The 21,467-nt window shown below is 49.1% G+C and overlaps 1 protein-coding gene and 1 pseudogene across 8 annotated transcripts in view; one reads left to right on the forward strand and one right to left on the reverse strand.

The window, feature by feature from the left end:
* The window catches only part of MARCHF2 (membrane associated ring-CH-type finger 2), a 37,078-nt gene extending 22,258 nt beyond the window's left edge, over positions 1-14,820 (forward strand). For all 8 annotated transcript variants that reach the window (XM_075077960.1, XM_075077961.1, XM_075077955.1 and 5 more), the window contains 2 exons: positions 10,755-10,964; positions 14,021-14,820. In XM_075077960.1, the coding sequence (XP_074934061.1) occupies positions 10,755-10,964; positions 14,021-14,179 (369 nt within the window). In that variant the 3' untranslated portion in view covers positions 14,180-14,820. The remainder of the gene's footprint in view (positions 1-10,754; positions 10,965-14,020) is intronic.
* LOC142049848 (lon protease homolog, mitochondrial-like) overlaps positions 1,248-21,467 on the reverse strand; it is a 40,824-nt pseudogene continuing 20,604 nt past the window's right edge.

The raw sequence follows: 21,467 nt of genomic DNA on the forward strand, positions 1-21,467 counted from the left end.
TGTTCTCTTCTGAGTAGGTGGTATTACTTGGGTCGGTGGTCCGTGAGTCGGTGGTCGCGATCTCCCCCTGCCGGAATTACCTTTTACCTACTTGGCTCTTAATCTTGGCAGTCCTGGCCAGTTTTCTCAGTCCACTACACGAAACCTCATTTTGTCATCCTTTTCTGACAGAAGCACATTGTCTGTTGTTTCGTTCACATTAATGATTACCTAGGGACTAAAATACAGATCAAAGAATACACTGACTGATATACTCCATGTCCCCAGACTTAACGCCCAGTTGGATAGGGCTGTACAAGGAGTATAGCAACATCCATGGTTGGTTAATTCCATCACCCTGGTTACAACCACGCGACGGAGTGCTGGGTGTCTGGTACAGCCGCACTGAGCAGCGCCCGTGCTGTGGCTGAGGCATGTGGGGCTGCCAGGCCTCCATGTGACACAGTTCAGCTGCTCAGCGTGTGGCTCAAGTGGAGGGCTCCTGCTAGAGTGCAGTGGATCACCTGGCTGGAAGGACCTCCTCTTGTTCTGCTACTTACACCAGGCTGTAAAACACTGATCCCTGCCTGGAGTCTGGGTTAGACGTCCTGGAGTTCAGTTACTTGTTTTCCTTGGGAGTTGTTAGAACTGCTCTGAGCTTCTGCACCACCTAAATCTGTGTTCATCAGAAGCAGTGACAATGAGCATGCTTCGCTATGTGATGTTTGCTTGGGCTTCTTGTTCACTTAGAGGCCAACTTACAGAACTTGGCCACCCTCAGAAGCATGCCTGCTGTTAGCAGAGGCTCTGCCCTCAGTGCAGAGCCCTTCTGAAAGAGCTGATAACCACTTCGCCAGCTTGCTGGTGCTTTCTATTAATACCCTTTGTCTGCAGTCTGGTTGTGCTGGTTTTGGCTGAGAAGGGGTTAGTTCTCCTCACCGTGGGGGGTCGGCTACCTTTCCAGCTTCCCCGGCGGGAGGCTGGGAGGGGCGGGGCCGAGGTGGGGGCGTCTGACCCCGACTGGCCAATGGCAGGTTCATTCCATACCATGTGACACCATGACCAGTATATTGAGGGGGGGCAGGTTGCGGCTCGGGAGCGGCGCGGCGTCGGGTGGTGGGCGGTTCGTTCCCCCTTCCCCCCTCCCGTTGTTCTCCTTTACATTGCATTTCTGTTGTTGTTTCTTTTAATTTTAATTATTAAACTGTTCTTATCCCAACCCACGAGCGTTACCCTTCTGATTCTCTCCCCCATCTACCGGTGGGGGAGTGAGCGAGCGACTGTGTGGGGCTGAGCTGCCGGCTAAACCACGACATTGGTGTTAATCTCATCCCCACACCAGATTGGGCCAAAACTCTTCACCAAATACTTTTGGGAAGTGTCATGCCCAAGTTATTAATCTGTTTCTGAGAAGAGGGCTGAGGAAAGAGGCTGCTTAGTCATTTAAAAATGACACAGTTCCCTCAGCCACCTTATCTGAGAAATCCTCTGCTCCTTTGTTGCAGGGAGGGAAGTATTTTGAAATTTACAGGGAAATGATGCTCGTGTGTGCTGTTTAGTAGCGCTGATAAAAATCTGTTCACCAAGTAAAACTGGGAAGTCAAAATAGAAATCAGTGAGCACTGGAGCATAAATGGGATAGAGACTAGGAGTGGGAACAATGTGGGAGCATGCTTTATCGCAGTGGTGTTGATAAAAGGGTCTGCCCCAGGTGTGAAAGGCTATCCATGCATCCTGGCGCTTTTCTGCTTTTACATGGCCACCGTGAAACCCACAAGAGAATTAGGTGACATGCTACCTGCTGATGTCGGTCCTCACAGGAGAAAGCAGCTAGCTCTTGCTGTTTGCTCTGCTGTGTCCTGCCTTGCCAGCCTGGGGACACTTAGACCTGCTTGTAGTGGCTGCGGTGGTCACCGGATGGCACAGCTGATCTCCGTGTGAATGGGCCATCAGCCCTGTGAAAAACTAGCTCTGTCTATGTGTGTTTGAAGAGCTTTCAGAAGGAGAGAGGCTGAGAGCTGACTGTGGAGGCGTGTTGGCGAGCCCTGTGAGGAAGCTACATGGTCGAGTTTAAATGCTTCTGCAGAAGCTGCAGAAAGTTCTTGAAAGTCAGGAAATGCCACAACCTTAGCTGCCTTAGTTTTTACTTTGATCTTCTTGTATATCTGCATTACAGTGTGGTATCTGCTCTACATGGTCACAGACTCGTTTTCCAGGATTGAAAGTATGGGTGAAAGATGCCCGCTAGCTAACTTTGTTTATGCCACTGCGTTGTGTGGCTGTGTGCTCTTGCATCCCTGCTCACAAGACAAAATTCTTCATTTCCCCGTGGGCTTCTCTGGGGTACTTATAGCTGTGATATCTGAGCACTTCCCAAACAGTAATTTAATTTTGCAGTCTCCTTTAGGGATTTTTATTTTCTTTAAACAGCCATTTATTTATGTTGTGGACTGTTCAACATAAAAACAGTGTTTTCTGCCAGTGTGCCTGATCCCTGAACTGGGAGTGGGGCACTTGTCTGAGCCCGGAGCCAGCTCTGACAGCTGTGGGCTGACTCATGGCTGTGGGGAGGATATCTCCTGCAGTTCAGCCTAGTTCAGTTATTTTTTAACGAAGAAGCTAGTTGAAAGCTGAAAAAAAAAGACTTTTGTTAACTGTTAGGCTGTGAGATTGATGGGCTGAGTGCTTTTTTGAGGGCATGTTTTGAACCACTGCAGGTGAAGATAGAGAGTTGAACTGCAGTTCCAGGTGCCCGGGGAGGGTCTGTAGCCAGAGGTGCCTGTGCTGTGGAAGGACAGAGTGCCTTCTGCTTGACCCTGAAATAGCCTCCAGCACAAGAGGGTCATGGTCTGGGGCTCTCGAGTGAGGAGCATGTCCCCAGCAGAGAATGAGATGGCCGAGCCTTGGAGGGGGATGGTTTTTCAGTACTTGACTTGCCTAAATCAATGTTAGTTTAATGCACATCCATATGTTTCCAGGGAAGCAGTCTGAATCCATGAGACTCTAGCCAGCATTGCTGGCACAGTCAAAAAGTGCAAAATACATTTCTGTGTCACCTGGAAGGCTTCAGCAACAGGTATTTAGATGAAATGTTCAAACCATAAGTTGCAGTGCATACAGCTTTCCTGGAACAAAGAAGAAACTACCTGTTCCAATAACATTAAGCACAGAAAGTGCTCAGTTAGCACCTAGGATTCATCTTCAGGAAATATCTGTATCTTTGCTGTCCAGGGCATTGTAGAAGAAGGAGCGCAGGCCTTTGAAAATGAAGCATTGCTTCAGTCTAGGCAGCTCTTTCTCCCAGGACATGGATGGTCACCCAGTTCTCTAGGCAGGGTTGGGTTTATTTGCCCTGACTTTTTACACCTTAAATTTACCTCAGCCAAACCTTGTTCTTTAGAGTCCTGTAGTCTATGGAGAGAAAGAAATGCCTCTAGTGATCAATTCCTGCCTCCTTAGAAACCTAAGTTAGGATGGGTCACCTTGTCTGGAGGTGCCTGCCTTTTTCTGGCTCCAGGAGAACCAAGGTAAGTGCTGCTATGGGCAGCTTGTTGTACAAGTCTCAATATCCCCCCTCTTAGTGTTCTCCCTTCCTTGTAAACTCCTTTCTTTTGTCTGTGGCTAAGTCCATCACAAATGTATTTTCTCTTACAAAGTGCTCTCCCTGCTGAAGATGCTTTGTCCTCTAGGATTTTCAGGCAGAGCCATTTGGTACTGTATTGAATGCATTGTGTATTTCTAGGAAGCATTATCAAGGGTGATGCTGTGGCTTGGGTTCTACAGCCACAAGCAAGCGTGGCCCTTCTGTACAGCTCCTGGTCTTCTCCCTGGCTGCAGCCCGCTGCCCAAAGTGAGGTGGGAGCATGGGTTGGTCCGTGTTTTGCGTACGTGAGCCCACTCCTGCCCGTTTGCCCTCTGCTTTCCCAGGTTACCGGCAAAAATATTTCCTTTCCATGGCCGCCCTGTTTTGTGTATTTTGCTGTGGCACTGACCCTCTCATTTCTCTTTTAAATTCATTAACCGCTTGTAAAGCATTTTAACTTTAAGCTATGGTTGATTTTCTCCCCCTGAGTGTTTCTAAATGGGAAACACTGCCTCTGCTCCTCCGAGACTCCCATTTCAGGCCATCTGCGACTCAGCTTTGGTTTCCCATCTCCTTTGGCCTGCATTGTCCATTGGGCAGGCGCTGTCTGCTTGGCCTGGCGCAATCCTGCCGTTGGGCAGTTGTCGCCAAGGTCTCTGTGCGGAAATGTCCCGGGCTGGCAGCTCGGGCAGGCGTCAAAGCAGCGGCTCTTTGATTCCAGCAAAATGTCAGTCTGTGTTAAAGAGGAAGGATGTAAATTTTTTCCACACATCGTGTAAATCCTAGGGAGAGGAACCTGGGGGTTACAGGACAGCTCTGAGAGTGGGCATGAATCTTTGGTGCTGAGGCCAAGGCTCTGGCTTTGCTAAAATTACCAGGATGCTGAAAGCCAATGTATCCTGGAGGTAAAAGCTAATGAGTGTTATGCATGACTTGTTCATAATGCTTCTCTAAGTGTTTAATACCTGTGCTAAAGCAAAACTCATTTGAGACAGCTCACTAATCCCAAAAAAGATTTCTCTGGTGAATCAGTCACCGCTGGAACAGTTTAGCCACACCCTTTGTTCCCATATTTCTGTCCTTGCAAGCCAATTTCATGATGGAGCCCCAAGAAAATTCTGCTTCCATGTATTCAGTGCTGGTGCTTTCCTGCAATAGGTGCGTTAACATGCTTTATTTAAAAATGGCAGATTTAGTACTATCTGTGTGTCCCTGTCCTTCTAAGGGTAGCATGCAGTATAGGAGACTGACCTTTTTTTGCTCCTACTGTTTTTCTTTGTGTTTTATTATGCAATTTAGATTAAAAGATGCTTATTTTCCACTGACTGCTAATACTTTTGGCTCACTTAAGCTGGATATTTTATATAGGTCAGTGGATTTTTTTCTTTTTTGTCTCATAAGAAAGTACGACTTCCAAGCACACCTGTCGCCTGCAAGAAAGCATGTTTGAAATTCTCAGATGTTTGCTTGGCTGTTTGGGTCACGCTGGAGTATGAGCCACCTCCCGTGGGTCTGCCTCACGCAGTCGTTCTGCTACACCTCAGTAGTCTCCTGTACCTCAGTCGCTGTGGGAGATGCTGCTGGGATGTTTTCGGTACAAGCAAAGTGAGGTTTGCAGGGAGCAATAGTGATGTTGTTGTTATTCCTGCTTATGTTGTTAGGAAAAGAAATTTTGCCTCTGGGTGCAGTGCCCGGTGCAGCAATTGCTGCCCCCCCTTCAGTTCAGAGAACTGATGTGACGAAAACTCTCCCCCACCCTTCCTCCAGCCTTATCTTCCTCGCAGACAGACTTTTTTTCTTTGCTTTCCTTGAACTCTTCTGCTGAACTCACTGCACCATTCTCTGTCTTGTCTGTGCTCCTCTCCCCCTTCCCTGTCTCTTTCCTTTCTCAGTGCAAGCCCATGTTAGACTCCCGTATCTAGTGAAAAATAAATCACTCTTGGCTCCAGCTGAGTCCCGTTCCTCTCCCATCTCTTCCCTTCTCTCTTTGCTTGCATTTGCTGCCTGGAGATGCTCTTCTCAGATCCCACCCTAGATCGTCTTGGTATTGCTCTGTGCAGTCCCTGGCACTGCTCTGCAAACCTGGCCTCTTTGGGGCCAAAACTGGAAATACTTCATCCCTGCACTCTTGGCACTTACCAGTGCTAGTCTCTTCCTTACATGTCCATCTTCACCGTTTTGTCCAGCCCTGTCTGTGCCCTGATGATCCAGAGGACCTGCTACCAGTGGGGTTTCTCTGGGGTGCAGCTGCTGGTGGTGCCATGACCTTGTATTTGTGCATGTCATGGCACGGCATTTCCTGTGGTGACGCCAACCACAGAAGCACCTGCTGCTGTGTAGGAAAGTGTCCTGGTGACCCACAACACTGCTTGGGTCGGTTCCCCTCCTGTCCGCCATCTCTGTCGCCCCTGCAGCTCTTGCTCTCCTTGGGTCAGCCCAATGCCCTGTGCTTCCCGGTGGCTGGAGCCGGGCTGAGTGCATCGGGAAGGCTCTCGTGCCTGTAAAAGGAGATATTCAGCTTGTTGAGGTTTGCGGAGCAGGAATTTGTGCAATGGGGAAAAGAGGATGAGGAGGGGCAACTTTGCAGCTTTTAACTGCTCTGCTTGCAGGACTAGGGGTGTGCCTGGGTCTTGGCTTCCTGAACTCTGGGTACTCCATTGGAAAATGTCACTCCCCACCTTGGTAAAGGAAAGAGGATCATCCTGCTGGGGCTGCCCGTGGAGCTTGCTGGCCTGCAAGGAGGCTTTGGTGGAGAAGGGATGTGACGGTCCTTCTGAAGCTGCGTTTTTTGATTTGACACGTTTCTCAGAGCAGTGACAGGGCTGATAGTGCTGTTGTCTGTCAAAGTCATGTTTTTCTTTCTGGCTTACACAGCCAGGCACCAGGTCAGCAGTGAAAGAAAAACAACAGGCTCTGAGCAGCTACAGGCTAACTGGTGCACAGAAAGGCCACGGGATGTTTTGTAACGCAGTTGGCTTTACACAGCTAAATACCCCTGTTGTTGCTGTGGCTTGCATCATACCGTAGCTGTGAAGCACACGGGGAACTTTGTGGCAGGGTAAGCCGGTGAGATTGGCAGGTCACGCTGGTCCTGACAGTCACCAGAGCGGGTGGTCTAGCTGTGAGGCTGGGAGAGACCTGAGCACATGCTGACCGGAGACTGCTGGCCCCACTGGTGCTGGTCCCGCACCGTGCTGGTCCCACTTGCCACAGGACTGCCATGGGGGATGTGTGAATGCTGCATGCAGTGTGTTTTGTGAAACAGAGGCTAATAGCTCACAGCCACTTACATTTTGCAACGCAAGGTAAATGAGCTGTAAAAATCAATGTACGCTTATTCTAAAACACCCATTTATAAACCCCCCAGAAAGACTGCAGGGTGCTGAGCACTGTTGGGGCAGTCCTTCATCAGTCCATTCCCCCTGGTCCCAAGTGGCAGAATGCAGCCCAGCTCTGAGACATGTGGAGTAGCAGGGGCTGTGATGGACTGCCTGGGAGACTGCTCTGTTATACTTTGAGCTCTGCTCTTGGCTTCCAGAGGAGCTGATGATGTCTGGTGCCTTTTTCTGCATGCCCTCCTCCTGCCTTCTGTCACCTGGGGCTCACCCTAGTTTCATGGGCCCTGCAACACCCAAAGATACTCATCATCCCATAGCCCTGCCATGGGTCCAAGAAATGAGCTCCCTTCCACAACCCTGCTGATCCCAGTAGAAAAAACATCTGGGAAAGCCTCAGGATTGTGGTGGAGGACAAAGAAATATGTTGTACCTGGAATAACAACTTGTCACACAAGCAGAGAGAGGTTGTTTCCAGCAGGGCGCTCTGGGACCCAGCTCATAGCCCAGCAAGCAGCCAGTTCTACCTCCTTCCCTTTGGTCTCACATGTGATTGCAGTATGGAAGCAATTGTTTTTTGACTTGGCCTGGAAGAAGCCCAAGTTGTGCTTTTGTTGTTTTCCCATGTTTACTTGATAGTTTTCCCTACAAAAATGGTTTAATCTGACTGCTTTGGATTGTTTGCAAGGTTTATTTTAAGTCCTGTATGCGCTAATGTGCTGCTGTGCCAGAAACCCTGCACCCTTAGGGTGGCTTATTGTATTCTTTTTTTTCTTTACTGTGTCAGTGCATATTGGCAAAGTAAATCAACTAATTCAAAAGGAAATTAATTTGTTTCCTGCCTTTACATGTTTGGCTCCCATCTTAGGGAGGAAGAAGGAGTTTCAAAGGTCATGAGGAATATAAATAGAATAAAATTCAGTAAAATACCTATCTGCCTTCAGTCCCTGAGGTTCTTATTGTATGACGGTTAAAAGTGACCCAAGATGTTTTCTTACAGGGGATGGGGTGCTCTGGGATTGCTGCTAGAGGGATGTTCGCCCAGTTGGGGTAATTCAGGGTTCACCTGAGTGCTGTGTAGCTGGGGCAGCCCTGTGCTGGTTGGAATAGGGAAAGCCAGGCACATGGCCAGGGGTTTGAATGATGGGACTGCCAGTGCACTGTTTGTAGGTGCAGCCTTACTGCGTAGCTGTAGAGCTTTGCTGTCCAGCCTTGCTTCCTCTTAGGGTTGCTCAGGACTGTGTGTGGTCCTTATCTTCCCCATGCAGCTCATCACCACTAATCTCCTCTGCAGAGCCACACAAGGGGTGACTTGCAGGTCTGCCTCCCTTCTCCCAGCCCCTCCTGTCCAAACCACAGTTGTGGCTGCTCTGAAATTTCCTTCTGGATGTCTGGCCATCAAGTTATGCTCAGAATGGCCTTTAAAATGCTTCTAATTTGTCATCTGTTACAGCAGGAGCGTTACTAGATCCCCAGATCTGTGTTCTTCAGCTCCCAGCTTGCTCTCTAGCTTCACTTGTGCTTGCTCTGTTTGGGTGTCTCACATGCTTCAGGTCACACCTCTAAAATATCTTGCTTATCAGTCCTCCCAGCTGAAATTCCTGACCAGGCTCTTATCTGTTGCTGCAGCATCCTCTTCTCTGTTCTTGGCCAGCTCTGTGTGCCATCACAGGTGTCTGCAGAGCATGCTGCTACCGAGGCTCTGGCCACCCCAGCCACAGTCCTGTTCCTTGCCCAGGTTTGCCATCTCCCCGTTCTCTTTACAATTTCAACAAAAGTTGTCTGCATTTCTCATCCTCACGCCCCTGCTGTGTCTCGCTGTACATCCCTCACATTAGACTCTCTCTGTAGTTAAACCTACACCAACTTGTGTGCATCCTTCTGTGCTCCCCTTCTGGGCCAACACTTTCTGCTTGTCTTTCTGGCCAGCCATGTCTTCAGGTTACCTGTGCTCTGTGTTGGCTGGTGTGGTCTCATTAATTTCTTGCATACCTGCCACCACTCCTTCTATATTGCTATTTAAACTCTGGTTTCCCCGTAGGGAAGGAGCTTTGTGTGCATAGCTCTCAGATGGGTCCCTTCTCATGCTGCCTGTTCAAAAGCAGGCACCCTACCCCAAGTCTGGCAGTGGGATGTGCCTGCCTGGCCCTGGCTGCCTTGGGGATATTCCCTTCCCTCTTCTGACTGTGCCTTTTTGATCATGTACTCCCAATTATTATTTTTTAGAAAAAAAAAAATCCTAAATGAGACCAGTCATCCTTGTGCAGAAAAGGAGGGAGGGATCCAGCAGCCTGGCATGCAGAACTCCCAGTAAAAATGTGCTGTAACAACTCTGGGTATTGGTAGGAACCACAGCCGCTTGCTATGCTAAAAAAGGAAAGGAAAGGCTGAAAATAGCATAATCCCAGGAAAGCTAGGACAATCGCTGTTGTTGACGTCAAGGATCTAAAATGAACCCACATTGGAAGCAAGTCAGGACTCCTAAAAGTAGAGCTGCTTTCATTCTGCAACCTGCTAATTTTTGAGAACTGCAAGAGAAATGCCTGCAAAGCTTCTTGATAACACAGAGCAAAGTGCAGTAACCTCCACTGGGATGGATCACTTACTGCCTGGGAAGAAAGCGAGCCTGAAAATGGGAAGGAATACACCAGAATTTGCTCTGTCCTGGTCCTGGCAGATCTCTTCTGCCTGTAACGTGGTGGCCAGCAGATGGCCACCAGCAGTAGAAAGGTCTTGGGGATTTTGCAGTTGTGAAGGTGGAGTTTTCAGCAGCCTGTGTGATCATGCCTTGTCCCATTGTGGTCACTTGTGATCCACGGAGATCTGGGAGAAAGCAAAGGGGGATCTTTCCCCAGCCAGCCAAGCTCTGTGGCCCTCCTCACCTGACAGTCATGCTGCTTTTTCTTTCTGAGAGAAAGAAACAGATTTGGGCACAGGTTTTTTCTGTAAAAGAAAATGGATTTGTGTTACCTTCCTCTGCTGGGCCCAGCCCAACACCGTGGCCCCTTGGTTCCTGTCCTGCTTTGTCTGCTCAGGTGCAAAGCTTTCTGCTAGTTACTCAGTTTCCTTTTGCTTTTCTGTTCCTTGGTTTCTTAGTTGAAGTTATATGCTTTTTTCCTCTCTGTCATCATCTCAGTGAAAATACTGGGTGTGTGGGTGTTTGCGTTCCCCACTGAAGGCCCTGGTTGGGCGCCAGGCTCCCCGGTGAGCAGCACTGCCGCGGCCCGCTCAAGCCCCGAGGACAGCGCCGTACCCTTGAGAGCACCCCTTCTGCAGAGCTGTCTTGCACAGTCTTTTAGGCAGACCTGGGCATTTCAGATTTGATGTAAATCAGGAGTGAAACTCTAAAATGCCATGATTTTCCAAAAGGAACCAGAAGGCTGGGTTTTGGGACAGCTGCTCTTATGGCTTGGCCTGGCCACAGACCCCAATGCCCCAGTTTCCCATAGTCCCTGCACCAGTTGCAGAGGCCTGGATGTGTTTCTACTGAAGCTCAATCCAAGATGTGTTGGATCTTTATACTAAGCCAGACTACTTGAACCAATGTCCCTCTGTCTGCTAGCTGCTGCCTGTTCCTCGCTACTCCAGTGAAGAGCCCAGGCAGCTCCTGTATTTACTACTGCCTTCCCCTGCACATATCCTTCAGTTGTCTCTTCTCTTTCTCTTGTTGGTTGTTGAAAATACACTTGACACTCGCTAGCTCTATTTCTGTGAAGGTTTATGTGAGTTAAGTGTATGCACCAGGTGCATGCAGAATGCAGAGAGCACGTGAGAGCTTCCCAGCAAAGCAGTCCTGTTTTGCTAGTAGCTGTGCGCTCTGCGTGCTGCTGACTAATGCCCTCCCTTCCTTCCTGCAGTGGCTGAAGGATCCCGGTCCCCGCAATGAGAAGAGGACCCTTTTCTGTGACATGGTATGTTTCCTGTTCATTACTCCCCTGGCAGCGATCTCCGGCTGGCTGTGTCTGCGCGGAGCCCAGGATCATTTGCAGTTCAACAGCCGACTGGAGGCCATTGGACTCATAGCACTAACTATAGCACTTTTCACAATCTACATCCTTTGGACGCTGGTAAGTGTCTGCTGCCCAGGGCCTTGTTTCTATTCAAAAGGGAGATTGAAGTACTGGCTCACACCGCATCGGTGCGCCCGCCATTTCTGACTCCCCTTGTGAGAAAACCTTGGGCTCTTTCTTTTGAACGTCCATTTAGTCTTCAAATGGGAGGTGCTAAAGTTGCTGGCTGAGAATGAGAAACCATTTCCTGATCATCTGCTTTCCAGATTGACATGGGAGCTGTGATCCCTGGGGTGTCATGTGCCAGGGCACAGACGTGCCCAATCGTGGCTGGGGCTGGGTGGGAAGGTCTGGTGCTGGGAGCAGGCAGCAGTCCAGCTGTCCTGCCTCTTCCTATTTTCGAGAAGAAACACAAACTTAGTACCCAGGTGGTTTAGGGGAAAAATAAAATCTGGAAAATGTTTGACCCCTAGATAATCTGCTGTGCTGTCCCTCCGTGCTTTGTGCTGCCCAGCACGGGTTGGCTGTGCCCGAAGGAGGTGCAAACCGGCTGTTGGAGGTCTCTGTGGCCCCACAACTCAACAAATTCCTGCACAATATTTTTAAGATGTCAGTAGCACAGAAGGGTGTGTGCAAGGAACACCCCAGCCCTGGGGAGATGTCTGACTTTTCTCTCATACTGGGCTTTTGGATGCAAGCCCTGAGCCAAGGCTGAGTAGCCAGCCTGCCCTGGCCCGCTGCTGCAACATTAGAGTGGTGCTGTCAGGGTCGGAGGCACCGGGGATTAGTGGGAACCTGCACTTGACACTCCCTGGGTGTTGAACTGAACCGATCTGTGCTGGGAAAGAGCTTCCTGCAGATGCCACACTTTCCATCTTTTTTTGACGTGCTGAATTAGGCAGCCAGGAGCTTGCAGCTTGGAGCGAATCCAGAAGAGCACAAAAGCAAATGTGAATTTGCTGTGTAGCACATCTGTGAGCGATCCCAGCTGAGGTCCCAGAGGAGCAGCTGGACTGGGGCACAGCTCCCTGCCCTGCCACTCCCCAAGCCCTTGGAGCTCCCAGGCCAGGGACTTCCTTCTATTTCCCATTCAGTTCTTTTGTGTTCTGTTGCTAGGTGGCTTTCTGGGTTTGGATCTTCATTTCAGCTCTCCTGTTCAAAGCCCTGTGTGTGCTCATGCCCTGTTGATACCCTTTTCCAGCTGCTTGCTGGGAAGCACCATTTTGGGAAGGGAAGAAGTGCAGTTGCTGGAGAAGAAACAGTGGGACCCCAAAAAGCTGGCAGTTCTGCGGGCAGTAGAAATGCCGCAGCCCGCTTCCCTGCCATCTCATGCTCCAATCTCTGAGGAACAGCTTTCCCTGGGGTTAGGATGTTCCTTGCAACTCTCCCACACAGACTCAGGTGCCAGAGGAGGGTGAGCTGGTGCTGCAGCCTTTGCTCCAGGGGTGTGCCTGCAGCGAGAGTGCCTGATCGGTGATGCTGGCAAAACATGCAGCAATTGCAGTGCACAGGGAGCGGTTCAGGGAAGTCTCCAGTGCTGCATGTATGTAGCGCATAAGGTTCATTTCTATAGAAAGCCAAGCTAAATTTGGAAACCTTATGAGGAAGTGCTTCCATCTTCTCTGTCTCAGGACTGATCTGGAGGAAACAGAAAAATGGGGTGTTTCTGTGAAATAATGAGTCCTCACTAAAATGTCTCTAGTTCTGTTGTGCTTCACCAGAGAAGGACTTACGTGAAGCCCCTTTTCACATTTACCGTATTCAACTGTGATTCTTCTGTGCCCCACGGGCTGTGTAGCACAAAGGGCCATTACATGGGTAGGTGGTGATGGTTGTAATCAGTGTTACGATTGTGAGAGGCCCTGGCCAAGGCTGTAACTCCTTCCTGTGGAGCAGGAGCTTTCCTTGAGCTTTACACCATTAGCTCCCCATTCACACACTGTCTCTGAAGACTGCGAGATGCATTTGCGTCTTGTTTATCAGCAAACCACCTTATTCCCAGTTTTCCCTCTACAACAGGGAAAAGGGGAGCGAACAGATCAATAAGCTAAATTACCTCAATGCCACAGCACAGCTCCATTTCTCATAGCAGATTTCTGAGACCTAGCCAAAAGTAATAGGAATACTGACTTTTCCTTGTCAGACATACTTCCTGGTACTTCTTACTTGCCAGCCGTTTCCTGTACTTTTACAGAGTACAAAAGCTTGGTTTTGATGAGTGGCTGACTGGATGCAGTAGTTCATTTTCTTGCTCATAATTTCTGGGAAAACAAATAGGAGGGAAATATATTCTTGTTTTATTCCTTCCTTGAGAAATTCTAGAAAAGTTTTATTTCAGCATGACGGAATCAGCAAGAGCTGTGAGCAAATCTGTAGTGGTGGTAACGATTGCAGAAGGACACAGCAAGGAGGCCAGCCTGCTGGGGAAGCACAGCTCAAAGCTCCCCCTTGCAGGGCTGCTCTGAAACTGCAGGGCCAGCTCGTGCCTCTGAGCCAGGCTGGTTCAGGGCCCATCCAGTCTTTGCATCCTCTCCTGTCTCCCTCTGGGTGGACAAGTCTCCCAGGCCACAGCGTTGTCAGAAGAAATGAGTCCAACCGATGTCCTGTTGTTGCAGACCAAGGCAAGAAGGCTTTTGCAAAGGGCAGAAAAGATCCACTGGGATCTGTGAGATGGGAGGAGGCTAGCTGGATTCAGCCACTTGAGGCTGGTCCTGTTGAGAACCCCTTGTTTCACCCAGACAAGGTGCTCGCTTCAGCTTGTGGCTAGGGTGAAGGGGTGAGTTGTGGTTCCTCCCTGCCACAGCTCACCGCCCTGGTAACCAAACCCAGCTGAGCAAATTGTCCCCCTCTTGGTGCTGCCCAGAAAGCCCCTCTGGCTGTGCCACGCTCAGCCTCGTGTTACCAGGAATTAATTGATTCCTCATCAAAAGCTCAGGACATGGAGTGCCCCAAACTGTTTCAGGGTCAGTGCAGTCTCTGTTGGCCGGGGGTGCTGGTGGATTGGCATGGAATATGCGGAGAGCACGCAGAGGGCAGGTGGGTGACTGCATCTTCTCACGTGCTGACTTGTGACAGGGGCTTGGTAACCAGAGCGATGCATTATCGCCTACCAGGTTTCGTTCCGCTACCACTGCCAGCTGTACTCGGAGTGGCGAAGGACCAACCAGAAGGTCTGCTTGATGATCCCAGCCTCACGGAGCCCTCACCCTGTGTCCCACTCCCTCGTCTCTGCCAAGCTCATGAAGCAGACAGCAGATGAAACCACCGTCTGAGCCATCCCTCGGCCGCTGCTCCACGTGGCTGCTGGGGCGAGGGCAGCCCTCTGGGGCTGGCAGACGCGAAGAGGGTTGGGTGTCCCCGCACATGCAGGAAACGTGGCAACTGTGGAGGCACTGGAAAGCAATCATCCCACCTGAAGGGACTTTGCAGTCAGCACATACTTTATGCTATGGCAAACAGACAGATAATTAATGTCTGTCATGAAACGGCCCAAAAGAGCCAGATGGCAGAATATGCCTGTCTGCAGGGACACTTTCCTATGACTAAATACCATACATGGAAAATATCTCCCTCTATATATATAAAAATATTATTTTTTTAATGGCTCTGCATATTGTGTTTCAGTCCTTTTGTGTTGCTGTTCTAAGCTTCAGTATAGAAGCTGGCAGCCTGAGCTCATTCAGAGGTTAAATCTATGCCTTTTCTCCAAAATAGCATATAAAGAACACTTTTCATCGACCATTCTTGAAAGTCCCCTTCTCCTTTGCACTAAATTGGTTTTGATAACACTGCAGCAGCCTTTCCCATTACTCTTTGGTCTGTTTCGTGGCGTTGATGTCCTTTATAGACAGTTGTGTGTTTTTAATAATTATTATAATCCCAGAAGGAGTAAAATGATGTAATACTGAATGGAGACATTTTGTATTTGTACTGTAACTTTGAGAATTTCAAAATAAGTTTCAAAATGAGAAAATATCTTCCTGTGCAGCTGTGATCTCACTAAACGCTTTCCTTGCAGATCCTGGCTCATCCCCAGGGCTTGGATGCACTCAGCTCTTGGTGTGTCTGGCAAAGGTAGATGGAGGATCCGAGGGTGGGAAGTGATGGCGCGTACTAGCTAAACCGACCATTGCCTTTTGTTTTTAAAAGATTCAGAAAGGACTTTTCCTGACCCTAAAAGGTGAGAGCTGGAGTCTCTGTTTGCTGATGTCCTTTCACCATCTTGAGGCTGGACCTCTCGTAGTATTGGTTACACGCAGACCTTACGGGACAGGCTGTGCTCTGCAGCCGCTCAGCAGGATGCAGATGGTCTCGGCTGTCTCCGCACACCTTATTTGCACATGCCTCAGCAGCAGCTGGAGGAGCTGCTGTGATTTGGTTCACCCCTGAAAGCACTGCCTGCCTGTTACATGTCCTCTAGTGAAACACCCCAAGTTTGCTGGTTCCCAGAGAACAGGCCCTGGGTCCCTTCTCCTGCAGGGCCAGCCTTCCTCAGCTAATGAACCCCTCTGTCTTGGAATGTCCAATCTGCCAAGGGTCTCCCTGAGTTTGGCTTTAGTCCTTGCCACTCTCTGCCTCCCCACCCTGCCAGCCGATGCCTCTGCTTGGTGCTGTGCTTTCCTGAGCCCCGTGAGTAGAGCAGGCTGTAAGGACGCCAGCATTGGCACTGCCCTGGTGAGTGCTCCAGAGGTGTGTGCAGCTGCTTGGCGCGAGCCTTGGCTCGCGCTCTCGTCACGGTAAGGGCAGATAGCAGGGAGGAGGCCGGCTGTAGGGTGCCTGTGCTCTTGCAGCGGGTGGTGGTAGTCATGCACTATGTCCTTCCGCTTCTTTGCTGAACCCAAGTGGATCAGTCCAATTCCCTGCTGGATCGAGCCCTGTAATTCCTTGAATTCAAAGCGCCATGTGCCATTCCTCTTTCTCTAGCTGGAAAGCAGGATGCTTTTCCTTATGTGTCCCGGTCCCTGACCTTATGTGCTGGTTTTGGCTGAGAAGGGGTTAATTCTCCTCACTGTGGGGGTCGGCTACCTTTCCAGCTTCCCCACTCCACCGAGTGGCAGGGGGCTGGGAGGGGCAGGGCCATGGCGGGGGCGGCTGACCCTGACTGGCCAATGGCAGGTTCATTCCATACCACGTGACACCATGACCAGTATGTTGAGGGGGGGGCAGTTTGCGGCTAGGAGGAGGGCGGGTGGTGAGTGGCTGTGCCACGTGCAGTTTGTTTTGGCGGTTCATTTCCCTCCCCCCCCGGGGTTTCGCGCCTCTCGTTGTTCTCCTTTACATTGCATTTCTGTTGTTGTTTCTTAATTTTAATTATTAAACTGTTCTTATCCCAACCCACGAGCGTTACCCTTCTGATTCTCTCCCCCATCTACCGGTGGGGAGTGATCGAGTGACTGTGTGGGGCTGAGCTCCTGGCTAAACCACGACAGTCTTTTTGGTGCCCAACGTGGGGCTCAAGGGTTGGAGATAACAACAGCTGCTGGTCACAGCACCATGGTGTCCTTTTTGCAGTTGGTGTTAAAGATCGGTGTTGGTTTGTTGAGTCTGCTGTGTTCTGCTGTGATTAGTGATGTTTTGCCTATGAGATTTGTTATGCAAACACTTGTTTTCAGCTTTATCTGGTATTTGGGGTTTTTGCTGAAACCCTTACTGTACTTTGGATCCCACCTTGCTGAGGCAATTAGCAATTATACCTCCTCCTCGGAGAGATTTTATATGGAGGAAATACAGAATGGTATCTTTGCAACTTTGTTCTATGATGTCTGTGCCTTTGTTACAACAACGTTTTTGTATCTTGAACATCCTTGGGTGGTTAAGGTATACTTGTTAGTTTTTGGGCATGTTGTTTTGGTTTTGACTAAGTGACTTAAGAATATCACCCAGAAATCTGCCCCGAGGCTTGATAGTTATGAGTGGCAGGGCATGTGGGATAGCATGGGCAAATACCTAGGGCAGTGGGCACCCCCAGTGTTTTGGAGTTTCACCCCCGAACGAGTGCAGAATCCTGAAAAACTAGTTGCAACTGCCTCCATTAATATACTGGTCATGGCGTCACAATGTATGGAATGAACATCCCGTTGGCCAGTCAGGGTCAGCTGCCCTGGCCGTGGCCCCACCCCTCCCAGCCTCCTGCCCGCATGGCAGAGCACTGGAAGCCGGAAATGTCCCTGACCACCACAGGCACTACAGTGAGGAGAATTAACCCCTTCTCAGCCAAAACCAGCACAGTAAGCTAATACACTCTCCTTACACTGCCCAAGGTGCTAAGTGCCTACACACAGCCAGTCCTCACAGCTCATCTAGTGGCCTTTGCAGCTTTCATAGAATCATGGACTGTTTGAGTCTGGTACGGAATTCTCGAGGTCATCTTGTCCAACCCCACTGCTCAAGCAGGGCTGCCCAGAACCATGACCAAGGCTGTTGCCTCTTTCAGCATTGTTCATATTCTCAGAAGAAGAGTTTACAACAGGGCCTCGCTCCACTGTGTTTTCTCCCTAAAGAGCAGCGTTACCTACATGGACATAATGCAATTTGCTGCTATGGCCAATGCAAGGCTCCCACCAACACCACTTAAGTGCCATGACCTACAGGTTTCATTACCCTTCAGATCAAGATACTCACTGGTTACATTATACTGCAACTCATTACCCAGTTTCTTGGTCCCCCATACCATTCCCAATACATCTGCTGTTGGTCTTTCCCAGGCTCGGCACACAAGGAGGCTAGGGGGACCTTTGGTCTGTTCTGAACACCTGCTATTATATCCTGTCCTTATCTGCTTTTCCACAAAGCAGTAGGCTGGTAGCCCTGTCTCATTCATTCTCAAATCAGACCACAAATTGACTGTAAGCATCTTTTCCCTTACAGTCTTGCTTTAGACCTTCTGAGAGCGCAACTTTTTCTAATAATCATGTGGAAAATAGTGTTTTTGTGGACAATGATGTACCCACACTTAGGTAGGGAACACGAGAGCTACTGAAGCCTCTGAATGCACAGCCAGCTCCATTAGAATCCTCATGATCCAAATAGCTGCAATTTAATAAGGGCACAACTGAAATATTAAAGTTGAATTCTGCTATAGGAAGAAAAAACAAAGGGTCTAAGGTATCACTGTCACCCAAAGAACTTGACAGCCCAGCCTCATTTAAATAAAAAAAAAAACCACTGAGGTTTTTAGGAGAGTTACTGCTTCACCTTTCCTATTGGGGTCAAGAATTGATACATGTTCTTAAGAGCAAAAACTACAAGAAAGACCAGATACATCACCTCATCGATCAGTATAAGTGGATTCTCTGTCTTGGACATCTTCAGACACTGGATGATTTTTCCTGGCATTGCTCCAACATACATCCTCCTGTTTTACCAGAGACTCTATTTAGGGAACCATTGTGAAGTACAGTACACATCACACAACGTAGCATGCAACTGATGGAACAAGTATATCCTGCTGGGAAACAAGTCTGTATTTCTTCTACATCTATCAAAAGCATTCTCCATCACCGTACTAAGCACCAAGACCCATCCAGTCTGATTCTAGATGTGAATTTTGCCACAATACTCCCGGACTGCAGCTTTTATCTTTAGTTTTAACCCTTTTTAAAATTAGAGGGAAGCAAAGAGGTAAGGCTGAAAACAGAGAAATCTGAATAGTGACTTCTTGCTTTTTGGGTAAAGAAACATTAGAAAAGGGAACGTTTCATTCCCTCGCTTGGTAGGGACAAAAAAAGGAAGATCAGTGTAAATCTAAAGATACACTGAAGGAACAAACTGCTAACAGCAAAACACAATCTTTCTGCTAGAGGGAACTGGCATCCAGGAACATGCAGAAGCAGAGCAAGGGGGTAACGACAGAGTGAATGCCAAGAGGCACAGAGCAGAGAACACCCTGACAAGTATATAAAATATTTCTCTCTGCCTCTGTATCACATAGGGCAGAACCTCGCAGATGCAATTCACACTGCAGAACAGCTACTCTTCTACATTGTCCAACTTCGGTTAGGTTCCTATTTTGACAACATTAATAAAAACTGCTGGATAGAGAAACTGCTTGAGTTACACTGACCTGTGTCCTTTTATTTCTGCTACACCAGTCATCCCTCCAACACTGAAGCGGAAGTACTCTCTGTTTAGGGTTCTGGCAATGGAGCGGGCAATGCTGGTTTTGCCAACCCCAGGGGGACCATAAAAACACAGGATCTTCCCCTGGGTGGATCCTCACAGCTGGCTGGCTGCTATAAATTCCTGCGGAACAGATGAAGGACCAGTAGTGAACAGAGGGCAACTGCAGCCACACCAAAACATATTTGTTATCAGGTCAAGAAACTATTAGAAAACGAGCATCACACACAAAACTGGTCCTCAAAGGAGTTGGGGAAGGCAAAAGGAAAAGCTAAGGATACTGGTGCACCTCTTTTCCCTCTGATTATTTACACAGTTGGTTGTCCATGGGTTTTGTGCTCTTGTGCTGGTTTTGGCTGAGAAGGGGTTAATTCTCCTCACTGTGGGGGTCGGCTACCTTTCCAGCTTCCCGCGCTCTGCCGAGTGGCGGGGGTGGGGGCTGGGAGGGGAGGGGCCATGGTGGGGGCGGCTGACCCCGACTGGCCAATGGCAGGTTCATTCCATACTGTGTGACACCATGACCAGTATATGAGGGGGGGCAGTTGGCGGCTCGGGAGCGGCGCGGTGTCGGGTCGGCGGGCGGCTGCGGCGCGTGCAGTTTGTTTCGGCGGTTCGTTCCCCCTCTCCCCCGGGGCTTTGTGCCTCTCATTGTTCTCCTTTACATTGCATTTCTGTTGTTGTTTCTTTTAATTTTAATTGTTAAACTGTTCTTATCCCAACCCACGAGCGTTACCCGAGCGACTGTGTGGGGTTGAGCTGCCGGCTAAACCACGACAGCTCTGTACTTGTCTCACTGGGAAAAGTAGTCTCTCCCTCCACTGTTCCGGAATGGGAAGACAGACTTCCTTAGTTCTCACCCAAGTTCCTCAAGATACATGCGAGCATCTCCTACTGTACCACTTCTTTGCTGACTTAAACTTGCATCTTTTCACGCTCCTATGCTAGGCAACCCTCAGATAACACTCACTGTCGTGGTTCAGCCTCAGCTGGCAACTGAACACCACGCAGCCACTTGCTCACCACCCCCCCCCAACCCTGTGGGATGGGGAAGAGAATCGGACGAGCAAAAGAACTTGTGGGTTGAGATAAGCAGTTTAATGATTACAATAAAATGATAATGATAAATGATTATGATAATAATGACAATAATGTGAATATAATAAAAGGGAAAAGGAAGGGAAAGGGAAAAAAAAGGGAAAAAAACCGCAGAAACACGAACGATACAACCGCTCACCACCCGCCGACCGACGCTGCCCGTCCCTGAGCCGCGATTGCTCCCTCCCTCCCCCGGCCAGCCCCTCCCAGGTAACATACTGGGCATGACGTTACATGATATGGAATATCCCTTTGGTCAGTTTGAATCCGCTCTTTTAGCTGTGCCCCCTCCCCTCCCGGCTTCTTGTGCACCCAGCAGAGCATGGGAGGCTAGACATGTCCTTGACTAGTATAAGCGCTACCCAGCAACAGCCTAAACATCTGTGTGTTAACAGTTTTTTTTTCCCTGCTAATTTCAAAGCACAGCACTATACCAGCTAGAGTGAAGAAAATTAACTCTATCCCAGCTAAAACCATGACAGTATCCACCCCTTATTCCATATCATTGACATCATGCTCAGGTCCCATACTATTCAGTACAAATTCAATAATCCCTATCCATCTTCTCATCCTTTAACTATATATATATATCTCTCTCTATACAGATTTTTCATTTATCATTCCAGTAGTCTATGGACCACCCCTGTAAAATGCCTGTGAAATGTCCATTGAGTTCATTTAGTCCATGACTTTGGATTTCATCTCTTGTAAGGGTCCTTCAGAGAGGCGGTATGTGTGGGGTCAGGTTGTTGCATGTCAGTCCTTGTTCCATCACCGCTGCACTGGTAGTTCTTGTTCTCTCACTGGGGCACTTTGCTCGGTTCAATTGAAAGTTCATTTGCTATTATTATGAATTGGGAGATTCCCACCATGATACCATACCATTGATGCAACCATAGTAGTGATGACATACAACATTGTATAGCAATTATCAGCATACTATTCAGTTCATTGGCTGTTTTCACCCAAAATTAAATCCCCCTGAGGTACACACCGGACTCCTCCATCCTCCCGCATCACCCACCAAGTGCACCCAGGTCCTCGAGCAAACGCAATCCCACGAATGGGTTTGCCTCTGCTGGAAGCAGGAATAACCCAGACTGTCTTGCCCAGCATATTTTTAATGTGCACTACAGGGACTCTATCCCCTTCCACAGTACGTAAGGATTCTGATTGGGCAGAGCCAGCTCGCCTGGCAGATCCCCTCGTGTTGACTAACCAGGTGGCTTTTGCTAAATGTGTATCCCAGTGCTTGAATGTTCCACCCCCCATTGCTCTCTGTGTCATCTTTAACAGTCCATTGTATCTTTCGATTTTCCCAGAGGCTGGTGCGTGATAGGGGATGTG

This window comes from Phalacrocorax aristotelis, chromosome W (genome assembly GCF_949628215.1).
Source record: "Phalacrocorax aristotelis chromosome W, bGulAri2.1, whole genome shotgun sequence".
Classification (NCBI taxonomy): domain Eukaryota; kingdom Metazoa; phylum Chordata; class Aves; order Suliformes; family Phalacrocoracidae; genus Phalacrocorax; species Phalacrocorax aristotelis.